Source organism: Melanerpes formicivorus, unplaced genomic scaffold (genome assembly GCF_026170545.1).
Source record: "Melanerpes formicivorus ecotype bairdi unplaced genomic scaffold, bMelFor1.0.p_v2 SCAF_4, whole genome shotgun sequence".
In the NCBI taxonomy this organism is placed as follows: Eukaryota; Metazoa; Chordata; class Aves; order Piciformes; family Picidae; genus Melanerpes; species Melanerpes formicivorus.
The window spans coordinates 22,933,483-22,947,351 of NW_027142356.1; the positions used below are offsets into that span (position 1 = coordinate 22,933,483).

The following is a 13,869-nucleotide window of genomic DNA, read 5'->3' on the forward strand; positions in this document are numbered from 1 at the left end:
ATATACTACTATTTATTAAAATAATCATAAGCCCCCATATAAACATCCTTGATATCCCTCTATATTATACTGTACCATTTTAGTATATGAAAGGAAATAAACTCTATGTTCTTTCTGAAATGTTCCATTAAAATGAGAATACCTTTCAAGTACTTAATGCAGAACTTTGCATATTCAATTCTGTCTTTAAAAAAACATTACAGAATGTTAAGCTTTCTAATCATCAAGACATAGCATTTATAAGTGGGAAAGGCACCTATGGAATGTTAGTAGTTTGAAGATTGTATCACTAAACTAATGTTCTGATTTGCAGTATTACAAATAAGTCTAACAAATACTGGATCCTTGCCAGTAAAATTGCATTTTAAGACATTATTGTAAGTGGCTAATACCAAAGTAGTATGCAAAATGTATCCATTTGTTCACAGCCATCCAGCACTTCATCAGTAAAGCAACAGGCAACAACCAGAAATCCCTCCAAGGCCCAAGGCTTCACCTTTTCCTTCCATACTTCTGTGTAGCTCTCAAAAAATGAAACCTGGCACATCAGCCTGTGAGAGATGCTGCATTTAATGGAACAAACCAACCATTCCGTTTACCTGGATAAAAGAGTTAACCTTGCAATGCCGTGCTGCTAAGAAAGCCACCTTAACCCAGCACACAGGAAAAACATGCTATAATTACTCCTAGAGCTAATGAATAAAGTCTACACAGAACATTTAGAAAACATTAAGTGATGTGCAATGAAGCAGTTAAATCCTATCTGTGTGAGAGTTGTGTTAAAATCTTTTTATCTGACAGGTTAGTCACATCCCAGGAATAAGCTGATACAAAGTCTGTTTCCTGAGTATTAGTTTGTAATGAAAATAAGCTGGACACAGAATAGCTACCTGGCAGTTTCGTACTGTTTCACAGTCAATAATGTGTCTTCAATTGTTTTATTCACCAATGTAGTCACACTGGCAATAAAAAAGTTAATAGCCCCAAGAAGAGTTTCTCCATTTTTAGCTAGAAGTTTCTGTGTATCTGCATTGTAGCCAAATTCCTCCTATAAACAGAAAGCAGAGAAAACAAAACTGTAGATTATTTAAAATCATAATAGTCATCAGCAACTGCATATAAAAAAGTACCCAATCACACAGATATGGCAGTTCTTCCCCTTCTGTTTGGGTATAGCTATGATTAAACATACATGACTTCAGTGCAACATTCAGTTCAGTTTTTAGGAACTCTAGTATCAGTGAATCATGGTTTACAACTTTGTTACCACATGTGATGTTAAACCCTACTTTATCACAGGATTTTTCTGCACTTGGAAGCCTTGAATGTTACTTAGAAGTAAGCGCTGATGCAATCCTTACATTGTCATTCAGCAGGATTTCCATCCATGTGATTGTCTATGTAATGCTTTGATGTCAGAGACACCACTACATTAAATACAGCAATATAACTAAATTTACAAGGGCACACAGCATTAATTAGCTATTACATTTTATTCTTACATTCTGGAAAAAGATTAGTGGAAAGAAAAAAAAAAATCAAACCAAACAACAACAAAAAACAACCAACCAAACAAAAAACCCCACAAAAAACCCCACCCCAACAACAAACCAACCAACCACACCAAAATAAAACCCCCAACAAAAAATACCACCAACAAAAAACCCACAACACACCAAAACCAAACCCCAACATCTATCCCAGGTCTAATAGGCTGAAAGTAATTGAAGAGCAGAGCATTATAATGGACAGCAAATTAAAAAATTACAATTTAATTCAGCCATAAATTTTGAATGAAGGGTGAAATTTTTTCCAAAGCATTTCTGTCATATTTGGATATATGTTTGTTCATGTCTCTTTATTAACACAGCAGCGTAAGCCCTGATGAAATCTGCAAAGACTTTTCTAGTGCACAGATGCCAAACAAGTTCAGTTATTACATTTATGTCATCCATATGGCATCTTTGCATCCTGCAGATGGGAGTTCTCACAAAGCAGTACAATCTCTGGTGGCAATGGTTGTAAAACACAATAGGTTCATATTTGAAGCTTGGTCTTCTTAGGCTTGCACACTGCCAACAACTGACTCAGAAGTACTGTATTCTAGTTTCTTTTCATCTGTCTAGAACATGCACACCAAAGCCAAAGAATATTTCATATTAATAACTTGACAAGAGTAAGGGTGACGTGCAATAGTAAAGAAGGAATCTTGTAGAAAGGAGGTGCAGTGAAGTGAATGATTTGAAGGAGAACAACAAAAAAGGAAGAGAACTCAGTGCAAGTTTTCACGAGCTAAGACCTGCAAACACCACTAAAGATCTGACAGCTTTGCATTGCTCGGGTGGCAAAAGCAGACAGCTAAATCACTACAGATCTTGCTGAAAATAAGTATTTTTCAGCTGGTTTTGTTCAAACATTGCCAGCAACACAGTAACATGAGTGGTAAAACAAGGAATAAATAAGAACATGCAGGCAGAGATAACAACAGCAGGACTGCTCTATTCAGCAGTGCTTAGTCCCATCTCTTTTCACTCCTGCAAGTAAGACTGCAATGTTTACTGGCTGGTCCTCTGACCTAGATCATCCTAGACCCAGCTGAACAATACTACCAGTTCAAAGTAGGAGGGTAAGAAGGACAACTCTGCAATGGCCTGAAGTATTAAGGAAGTTGCTAGCCACCAAAACTGTCCTTCTACTGGTTCATGCAGTTTCATATTAAAAACTGTTGAAGTTTGTCCATGACCTCTACAGATAACGCTTATGAGAGAAACAATAAGTCCTTTCCGTATCAAGAGTTTACACTCAGTTCATACTCAAGGCACAGCTCAATTAAAATTGGAATTCATCCGCCTGTATAATTGGAGACACATGAGCCTGGAACCAGGAGTTATCTTTGTATCCAAAAGAGAAACAGCCAAACATGTACATTCAGTAATATCTCCACAGATATCCCATTGAGATCTTATTTTGCTATCATGTATAAAATACAAAATATAAGCTGAAGTAGTACTGTGGGGATTCTTTTCCCCTTTGTTTTAGAACTTACATCCTGATAGCACATTAAGCATTAAAGACTAACTCTTCAGAAATCTCAGTCTTAGTCTTGCACAAGTTTTAGAGGCAACAATGCTATCCAAACATCCCAGAATAGGCCAGGCTACAGATAGTAGTACAGGACAGATTAAGCAAAGGGAAAACACAAAGAGGAAAGAGACAAACATCAGGCAAGTCTCCAAGAGGCAAAAGTTTGATTGTTTTTATTACAGCAATAGAAACCTTTATTTGATTTTCATCAACAGCCCCATTCAGTAATCTACACAAGAGATGAATGACTGAAATTCCAAGATCAGTACATGATGCTGAAATAACCTGGAATGACAGTATTCCCACTAGAAGTTACCAACCACTCATGGGGGAAAAAAAAAGAAAAGGAAAGAAAAAGAATCATTAAACAAGTGCATAATGCCAGATTTAATCCAAGTTTCAGAAGAAACATCCAGCTTCAGCACATCATATCAATCACTAAGCTCTGCCACAAACAACATGCCTATATGTGACAAGGGTAAACTGACTATAAAAAACAACTTCTTTTAGCAGATGTCTTAGCTGCTAGAAGTGCTTTGCTTTCACAGATTTTGATCTGCCAGCCTGTAGTATTTAGAATTCCTGCACACAAGTGCAGAAGTATTTTGTTCCCCTGCTAGCTCTTAGTTAAGGTTCCTCTGTGCAATCACAAACTCCACATCTTCCCTTAAAATTCCATGAGAATAGACAAACATGAATAGGGAAGAATAAACAGAAAGAAGTTTTAAGTTTAATCACACAAAGATAATTTGAGCTGTTTCAGCAGCTATGTTTTATGGAATTATTAAGCCCCTTAGTACTGGTGAAGCAGCAGCAGTAATAAATTGTTTTAACTTTGGAAGTATACAGAGCAATCAGTAGAGAAGTAAGACAGCTACGATGTTTTGTATTTAACATCTACCTTCCTCCCTCTTTACAGCAGCTTTATTACTTGCCACAAAAAGTGCCAGCATTACATATGCTTCTAAACCAGAGTTGTTAACACCACAAATGCTGGTATCTAAAGACTGCCTCCCTTGCTCAGAATCTACAAACAACGTAAGAGTACAGACTGGTCCTACTAGCGGCAAAGTGTATTTCAAGAAGGATTTTGAGATTAAATCTTGATGCTTAAACATGCTACAGAAAAGTAATTTGCTCACATTCAATGTGCACAAGTGAAGTAATGTGCCCTATACTATTTGCTCTCACGTATATTCCCCAAAGAAATGATGTAACACTCTGGAACACTGATGACATTTCATCACAAGGAAAACTCATAGCAAAATGCATTTTCTATACAAAAGAAAGGCGTCAGTTCTTGAGTCCAGCCATCAACTGAAGGGAAACATTTAACAAACAATAAAGAACTACAGTAATTCCAATGATTTCTTCTAGTTAAGTGAATTACATAAGCTTTTAACACAAACAGCACGTAATATATACTTAACTACAAGGTTTAAAAAAGTAGCTGCTAACTGCTGTATACCCTGCATGAGTCAATTAGGCTTATCTTCATCTCTGCCATTTTATTTTTGAACACTATAAAAGTCTTACATGAAGTTCCAATGATTTCAAACTCAGGTCAGCAAACGCATCTCCAAGTTGCCTTTGGGTATGTACCATCTGGAAGAGTTGTGTGGACAGTGTCTGCGCCAGTCTCAAGATGTTTTCATACTTTTTTTTGTTATCTCTCAATATATCTATTTGAGCTTCTAGTTCCAGATCTACCGTTCTTGAGCCACGACCCAATTTTTCAGAGATGATCTGACGTGTACACTGGAGGAAAAAAAACCTAATTTAAATTATAAAGAATCAAGTATATTCAGGACAACAGAGCATACACCCATTTTCAGCTTCAAGGGACGTATAATTACACACAATTCTTTCACAATCACCCCTCCCAATGTAAGTTTGCACAACAAACCAAAAAAACAACACACTCTTTAGAAGTTTATCAGGACTCAGCAAGAACAGTTGGACAAGTCTCAACTCCTGCTAAGATGAATATTCAAGTGAGCAAATCAAGAGCATAACTAATTGTTTCTCAAGTAAAAGAAAACTTATCTCTTTTAAGGTTTGGTGAATCTCATTAAATTAGAAGACGCAATTTAGCCCACTGCATGAAACAGTTAATGGGAGTATTACTAGTTCTACATAAGAGCAGTTAGTGATCTTTGGGTTCTCTATCTACCAAGCATCCAATTTCAGATCATCCATGTTATTTTCTCTTCAAAAGAATGTTATTTTGCTTTTTAGGTTCGGGGTTTTTTTTTGGTTGGTTGGTTGGTTCATTGTATTTTTGTTATTTGTTTGGGGTTTTTAGGGAGGGTGATGGGGAAGGAAAAGGTAAAGATGCGGTGGTTTTCAGGATGCTATTTTAAAGCTGACTGGGAAACTAGGAACTCTTACTGAGGAAGATGTAGAACTATTAAAATGCATTTCTCATTATTTATGCATCTACAAAATGGAGCTGGCTGCCTCAGGCTTATTTTTTTCTGTCGCAAGTCAAATTCAGAACATTTGCAGTTCATTAAAACAGTGAGCAGAAAACTGAAAAAGCTACAGGCACTTTCAGCCAGGCACTGACTGTGACAGCTCAGGCTGCTACCACATTCCATTTTTCTGTGGCACCTTCTCTGAAAGATTTGTGCCCAACTTGGCAGTGAGCCTCCCAAGATACACACTGGACTTTCCCTTGACTGAGACAAAGAAGAAGCCATTTGCAAACACATGGGTATCAAAACAATACAACTTCCTCCACAGAAAGCAAGAACAATTTGCTGTTTTAGTAAATAACTTCAAGTTCATCCACGGTCCCAAGAGTTGAAGAGATAACCAAGTTACATGTACGAAGAATTACTGCTAGAAACAGAATTTAAAGGACACAAAGGTAATTGTCAAGCCCACAACCACTCCAAAGGACCTTAATCTAAGCACAAAGCTGCTATTGAGTTAGGTGAAACAATCCCCAAACTTACCTTGTATCACATTCCCAAATACACAACAGCACTGGATTTCCCAGGGGTTCCAAATTCAGCTACTTTAGTTTAATCTAGTCTTTACTTATGTCCAAAGGAGATACCACTTAACCTGCCAGAACTTTTATGTCCTTTCCACATTTAATAGACAAACACAGAAAAAAACCAAGAATGACAAGGTAGAACAAGATGGTCATAACTCAGAAGGTTTAGATTGGAAGTTACAGACTCTTTGGGTTGCTTAATTAGATTCAACCAATTAACAAGACAGACCACAGCTAATCTAGGAGACATATGTCTGTTAAGAATGAGAAATTTGAGAGAGCATAACAAACCATACCAACACAGAATATAATGTTGCTAGTATGCAAGGAAACTGCCAGATACATATTGGTGATGAGCGTGATCAGAGTGTTAAGTAAGCATTTCACTGGGAACTATGGAATTATAGACTGGCTATTTATAAAAAAACCCCAATAAACCACAAACCCTCTTCCCCCCCACCCATATGTTTGGAAGCAAGAATAAATTACAAAGGAATGTATCTTTTCAAACAAGGAGTATTTGCTTCAGAAGTTATAGTAAGACATCTAAAAGCCCCAGCAGCAATAAGCAAGGAAAAGCTACTCACTGGAAAGACACTGCATACTTTGTTAAACTGAGATGTAGCTACAGCTGAACAAGAACTGAGAAAGAAGATGCATTTAGCTATTTTGATTTACTATGGTTCTAAGTGCACTAGTACAGACACACAAGTTGCTATATATTCTCACCAGTTAACAGAAAATGCCACACATGAATTTCATTTTGCATTGTTCCAAAACAAGTATCTATAAAGATTAGAACTCTCAATAAGACTGTGCTCCTCACAAAGGTGCCACACAAGGCAAAATGTGCAAATTATAGCTTGCAGAACAGGTATATTGAACCGGTATACTGAAGCAAGGTACTCCGAGTTTATGAAGGCATACTTAACCATCTCTGCGCAGATGGGTATGGCTTTTGAACACATTCAATAATAATTGGATTTCACAACTAATACAGATGCTGTGACAGAGGTACTGCTCATACCAGATTCTTTAAGAACCTCCTAGTAGGAAGTTTCACCACCAACTCCACTCACAGATTAATGCCTGGTACATTCAATAGCATGGATTTCAGCTCAGATTTAACTGCTGCATTCCCTTCACTAACCACTTATTCCTGTCCTTTATTTCTGCATCTTCTAACCTATGATCAGTTAGCTCTTACAACATAAGGAAGAGAGTTCTTCCCACAACCATTCTAATGGGAACCAAAGCAAGCCAGTATGTCTACTACCTGAAATGTTGTGATGAATCAAGTAAGAGGTGCTTTTCGTATGTAGCCTATGTATAAAGTATTTTCAGAGACATTTGATTAATGCTCCCTCAAGCTCAAAATGAATTCATAAGCTCTCTTTGAACTATCCTATTCCTCAAAAAAAAAAAAAGCCATACAAGTAGTACAGGGTTCTAGAAAGACAGTAAGTGACCCATCTCCTTAGGAATATCCATGAAACAACGTCAAGCTCATAGATTGAAAGAATAAAAACAGATTTAGTTTTCTGAAAGTGCCAATCTGTTTACTACACCCTAACTGGTGGAATTTCAGCAAGAGGGAGGTTTAAGCCAAGAAAGAGATCTAAAAACCCAGGCTTTGCAAAGTCTACTGCCAAAGTAATAATGTTCTAATCAAGGATCTGAGATCACTTTTCCTAGTATTTCTCACTAGTCCTCTGGCTGTTACTTCATGAAAGTGAGTTTCTGATTAAGTCATGGGAATTTGTTTTGTCTTCTGAATCAAGGCACCAAAAAGAGAGAATAAGGTCAAGTTTTCTATGTAGTTGTGGTATAGCAGATAAAATCTCAAGAGTCAATGTTTCTTAAACAGATAATTTTAAGGGACCTCAGCTAAATTGCATGTATTCTGATTGGACCACCATGCATTCCAGGAATAGCTGACAAGACTTCTGCAGATGCTATAAAATTTATATTAAAAGTAAAAATTCTAGAAGTCATTTAATTAGGCACAAAAGAGATACAAACTTCTGATTAAAACAGAAAGAACAGCATAAGCACTTACTGCAGAATGTCTGAAACCTTGCTTCCCCTCCTCATTAGGGAGGAAGTCCTTATCTGGACTTAAGAACTCTGGAGGGAACTCTGTACTTTACAGGGGAAGTTTTTCCAGATTTCTTCATGGTCTCATGTAGATCTCACTGATGTACAACCCACCTGTCTGCATCTTTGTCATTTGAGTTGCAGACATTTGTTTAAAACACCTGACAGTAATGGATTCCCAGAAAAATTGTTCCTTATCCTACAACTCTTTAATGAGAGTTGCTTCTGGAAACTGGTGTGCTTTACATACTATTTTCTTTATTCTTTTGTCATTACTTTATCAAATTGGAATTGATCACAAAGGAGCACCATACAACAGTATGATGAGCGTGATGACATAGGAATGGAAGCAACAGTTCCAACATTCAGAATAAACAATCGCCCAAGATAGAGCAAAAACATCACAGTAGTGATTAATAAGTATGGAACTTCTAGATGGGCCTGACATTTCCCCTGTTAACTAAAGAATTCATTGTGTCAGCACTCAAGTCAAAGTTAGCAAAAAGATTTAATTAAAAGCATTAGTGCTGAAATGTGTACATTCTGCATTTTGAAGAGGCCATGAGAAATGGAACAGTCTACACTTCGCTAAATCAGGGACTTTAAAAAGCTTACAAAGAATGACACACTTGAAAGAAAACTAATTCTTCCCCATGCCTTCTTTGTTACCCTCTGTGACCCTCATTGCAACAGGTTCCTTTCACACAGTAGTAAAATGCTTTGAAAACTTCAGGCCAACCTAGTAGCAAGTTTCTAGAATACATATACATGCTTGCATACCTTGTAGGTGTTTAGGCTCCATTTTCTCACCAATTCCAGTTTCTCCATTGCTGGGTTTTTCACTTCATCTGCTAACACAACAGGTCCACTCTTCTGCTGCACTCTGCCCCCTGTGTCAGACACAAAGCAAATCTTCAAGGCCTTGGGTTTTTTTGTTTTAAGGGATTAATAGCAGGTATGGAAAATCTGTGCAACTGCAGATGAAGAATCAGAGCAAGGCAACTCTTAGGGAGAACTTAAGATGAATAAGCAGATTTTCAAAATACATTCCAGAAAGAAAGAATCAATTTAAAATGAATACAAAGTGTGTATGTATCTCAGTATTTCATGTAGTAGTAGGCTGAATAAATCTTACCTGAACACACAATTTTACTAATCAACCTTAAACAGGTTTTAAGACATGTTTTTTCCTTAATGTGTGTTTTAAAAATCCAAGAAGTGAATGCTCTCTTGGATTTAGCCAATGTAAAAGTCTGGCTGAAGCCTGTGATCAGCGAATGAAAATTATCAGCACATAAAAACTGGTGTCACAGTACAATGACTATACTTCAAACAAGATTTCTTTTTATCTTTTCCAATGAAGGTCATCCTTTCCAGAAGATATGTTCAGCCAATATTTAAATTATTTCAGCATTATTAGCTCATTTTATTAGAAATAATTACAAGCCACAAGAGCAAGTAAGAAAGATTTAATGAACAAATTAAGTATCTAGGGCAAATCATCATGCATTAATTGCTAATACTTAGCATTTTCAAGCTAGAATGGGATATCATGTGGATTCCAAGTTTTAATTTTGCAAAAAACATTTCCTAGTGTCCCAAACAGTAAAAAATGCAAAGCACTACCACTTTTAAAGCAACATTTATTCAGCTACTCCTGTTTCTACTGCTACTTACAGGCACTTTCGCATTACCAGGTTATTTATGTAGGTAAGTTTTGGGAAAAAAGTCTATGCAGATGCCTCAAGATACTCCTTTAGCACCAAGCTCTGCTGTGTTCTTTACATCTTCAAAATGCTGTGCAAACATTTGGTAATTAATCCGCTCAACACCCTTATGAGGTAACCAAGTAGATTTTCTCCTTTTATATAGGAGGAAACAGACAAAGATGTTAAGTAATTTACCCACAGGCACAGAATGAGTCAAGTGGCAAAGCCTAGTTTGGGTGTTGTGAATTCCTAATGGCCACCTCATAATCTATGCTGCTAGAATATGCCATCATTTTGCAAAAGAAGCCAAAAGTTTTAACTTCATCCTAAATAAAAGATTTTGGTTACTCCCATTTTAGCTACTGCTTGTTATTAACGATATCTGGCAACTATTTCTTAAAATTTTATGGAGCAAAATGCAGCATACAGAAAGGAAAGCACAGGTTACTTTGTGAACTGTTAAGAGCCAGAAATGAGAGCCACCAAAAAGCCCCAGAAATTGCACTGCCACCTAACAATAAATCAAATTATTAGAGACATGGAGGAGTTAGTACAGTGTCAGCGAAGACAAGGGCGTTATCCATTCAGTGCTATGATACCTGTGGGAATAATTAAATCACAACCTTGTCCAGCCAGTCTGCTAGCTGCTGCACTGCTAGGAGATATAACAGATGATTTGGTTGATGCTGAGGAACCTGAAAAGGTGACACATTTAACCATGAAAATTCATCATCTTCCCTTAGAAGCCAATATGTGCTTTTATACAGTGTTTTTTTAAAACAAAGCAACACTCTAAATAGAAGCATTCATGGAAAAGTTGCTGGAATTTCTGATGGAAATGCTTTAAGAGATGCAGCTGTTCATGTGAGCTACTCCAAGTTTTCATTATTTAATCTTTTTCTCTAGGTTGTGATGCCAAACCACCTTCTTTTTTTTTCCTTCCAGTAAGACTAATCAAAATACAACTGACAACTTCAACAGTGAAATAGATACTATCAAGAGAAAATGCTGTGAAAGATTGTTATGCACGGCTTCCACAGGTGAAACCTCTTTTTTCAGGTCCAAGTAAATTTCATTCTGCACTGTCACTGAATGGTATTCACAGCAGTAAGGAGTGAAGTAAGCTCTGAAATCTGTGCCAGTTTCAGATATACTTGATTAACATCTGCTCTTAAGTCTGTGTAAACATTCAGCAATAAGCTGTCCTGAAGATCATACAAACCATTAGCTGTTAAGGTGTGCAGGCTCCACCCCAAAAGAAAGATTTTACAGCACTTGCTTTTTCTCTTAAAAAAAAAAACCACAAACAACCACAACAAACTCAAGTTTAAATGAGCTTTGTCATCTGTGTTCTCTAAGCTGGTTTACAATTATGCTTTCCAGAGCTTTACCCCCTTTTTCATATCATTTAAAGTGGCATTCTTATGAAATTTTCAGGATTTAAAACGCAAACAAACTAGTTTTTTCCTCTGTAATGATGAGTATCCATCATATTGGGGGAGGTGTGACACCTTATTATTGCTGTTGCTGAAAAATTCTGATATATATTTCAGGACTGATTGTGCTGGGAGGGAAAGGAAATTGAAACTAAATTTTAATATTTTCCACAAAATCTAGTTCTCTGGAACACTAAAATCATCAAACAATGTAACTGAATTAACAACTAATTTCTGCTTTTTGAACTTACTACAAAGCTCATGGGGTACATTAATTCGATGCTTTGGGTCCAATGGCAAAGAGAAGATGAGATTGAAAGCTCACTTGCCCTTCTGTAGCGATACATTGCATAAGAGCTGCAAATGGATTCAGCCAGGCATGAAAGTTTGACTGCAAGATCCTGCTAAAGGCCTGAAGACTGAATCACTTCAGCAAGCGAGCCAAGACAAGCAGCTTAATAAAAAAATAAATTCCTTATCATTTGACACAGTATTAATGCAGCCTTACGCAGGCTTCATCATTCAGCATCACTCAAATCCCAAAAACCCTTCCCTCCTCCAGTGTTTGTCTACTTTGCATTCAAAAATTGAAGCCCTAATAAGGGCACTGAAACAGAAAACAGAATTTTTAGAAATAGGGCAATTATTCTACTTTTATCCATAGTTTCATAAGGTGTAGTAGTTCCAACCACCTCTTTTCTCTCACACACACATTTGGTCAGCATATCAAGGAAAATCTGAAGAAAATATCCTTAGAAAAAAACTGCAGTGCACGAAGCCTTAAAAATCACATGTCCAAAGCTCAGCATTTGTGTACATAATTTTCTACAGAACATTTGTATTTCAGACATACTACTGTGGCTTGAAACAGTGTCTTAGGACACTAATTCCCTTGCAGACTAATGCACTTAACAGCTGCAACAGTTATCCTGCTAATAGAATACAGAACGATGAGCAGTTTGCCATCTGCCCAGTTCTTAGCTAGGTATTTTGCTAATTTCAAAGACCCAAAAAACCCACACCATTTACTTTGTAATATATGTAAAGTACAGCATGCAAATAACTGTTTTCATAAGCACAGAGTTTTACTAAACAGGAAATGAAGCAAAATGTAAATTAAATATATGACTACAAAGAGACAGTTTCACAGCTGCTCATCTGAGATTATGTCAAACCTTTCCAATTCAGAAACTGTCAAAGCTACATAATTAATGAAAATATCACTTTCACATACTATATTGTGGCATTCTTGTTTATAGACAGATAGGAAACACTGACATTACAGGCCAGTTTATCACTTTGTATTTCTCACTGTTTTAATACTAGCTTAGATCCTCTAAAACATACATTAATATTTACACAGTGAATGAATTAACAATTTACTGAAATCCTTCCGCTATGAACAATGGCAACTCTGGCCTGAGAAAATATGAGAACAAACACTTTTTCATTAGGTATCATCTGAAGAAAAAGATCCACAGCATTATGACTCCTGACAGTACCTTAATGTACGTGCTATAAGCAAAGAGAGATGAGTCTCAGGGGCAACAAAGGAGAATCCCACCCATTCATTTGCTCCAGGTAACTGAGTTATCAAGAAACAGTTCAATGCTATAATAGTATCAAGAAATAAACAACCCCCTAGTTATGTTTCACATCAGGACAATACCTGCAATATTAAACTTCAATGCAATGTAAAACTCTTCAGCCTCACGTTATTTCAAGGTGCTCAAGGACTTACTTTCCTCTAAATGCAGATCAGTTTAACAGTAAGTAGTTTCCTCTAGTCCCCTGACAGATGCTACAAGTGCGGCATATACTTTAACAAGCCAGCTGCCAGAGAAGAGGAACGGGTTGTTGCTAATGCATATCCCAATGTGTACACTGACACCAAAGCAGATACAGAACACTGTGTTCCTGACCAGATGGAAATCCCTGAAGAGCTGAAATTAAGAAACGGGGGGGGGGGGGGGGGGGCGGGGAAGCAATTACCTTTACCTGGAAATGGTCCCGCCTCAACAACTCCCTCTTTGGTGCTGTCAAAGCCATGAGATGTTATTTTGGTTTCAGAAAGTCCCAGTCCAACTGGTAAAGAACGTTTCAAGTCCTTAAAAAAAAAAAAAAAAAGGAAAGAATAAAAATGAAAAGTTAATGTTTAAAAAGAGAAGATAAAAGTGTCTCAAAGGGATTATAATGCAGTTTCAACAGTTCCCAGACAAGCAATTCTGCTTTTAGCCTGGAATATCTTCATTGGTGTCAAAGCATTCTACTCTGATGCACAAATAAAACACAAATGAGTAAGAAACACTGGAAGTATAGCCTGTGTATTTATTCTACTTTTTTTTTATATTAATGGACTAGGATGCCGTCTCTTAGAGCAGCAGTTTCCAAAACTGTGGCCTACATCATCATGCGATGTGGTCCGAGGCTGCTACAACCACCCACATGAGTTTAGTAATATTTCCAGTTAAAAACTGTCAGGCATATAGATGACCTGACACCACGAGCAGACACTATTTTACAAACCAAAAACGTGGAC

The 13,869-nt window shown here is 37.0% G+C and overlaps 1 protein-coding gene across 9 annotated transcripts in view; it reads right to left on the reverse strand.

The window, feature by feature from the left end:
• Positions 1-13,869, reverse strand: part of ARFIP1 (ADP ribosylation factor interacting protein 1) — a 42,601-nt gene that overhangs the window by 10,980 nt on the left and 17,752 nt on the right. For 3 of the 9 annotated variants that reach the window (XM_068137280.1, XM_068137275.1, XM_068137276.1), the window contains 5 exons: positions 13,323-13,437; positions 10,494-10,589; positions 8,966-9,075; positions 4,621-4,842; positions 891-1,048 (listed from right to left, as the gene is read on the reverse strand). In XM_068137280.1, coding sequence (XP_067993381.1) covers positions 891-1,048; positions 4,621-4,842; positions 8,966-9,075; positions 10,494-10,589; positions 13,323-13,437 — 701 coding nt within the window. Of the gene's footprint in view, positions 1-890; positions 1,049-4,620; positions 4,843-8,965; positions 9,076-9,862; positions 10,009-10,493; positions 10,590-13,322; positions 13,438-13,869 lie in introns of those variants that run through there. The other 6 variants (XM_068137279.1, XM_068137277.1, XM_068137278.1 and 3 more) reach the window with 6 other exon arrangements.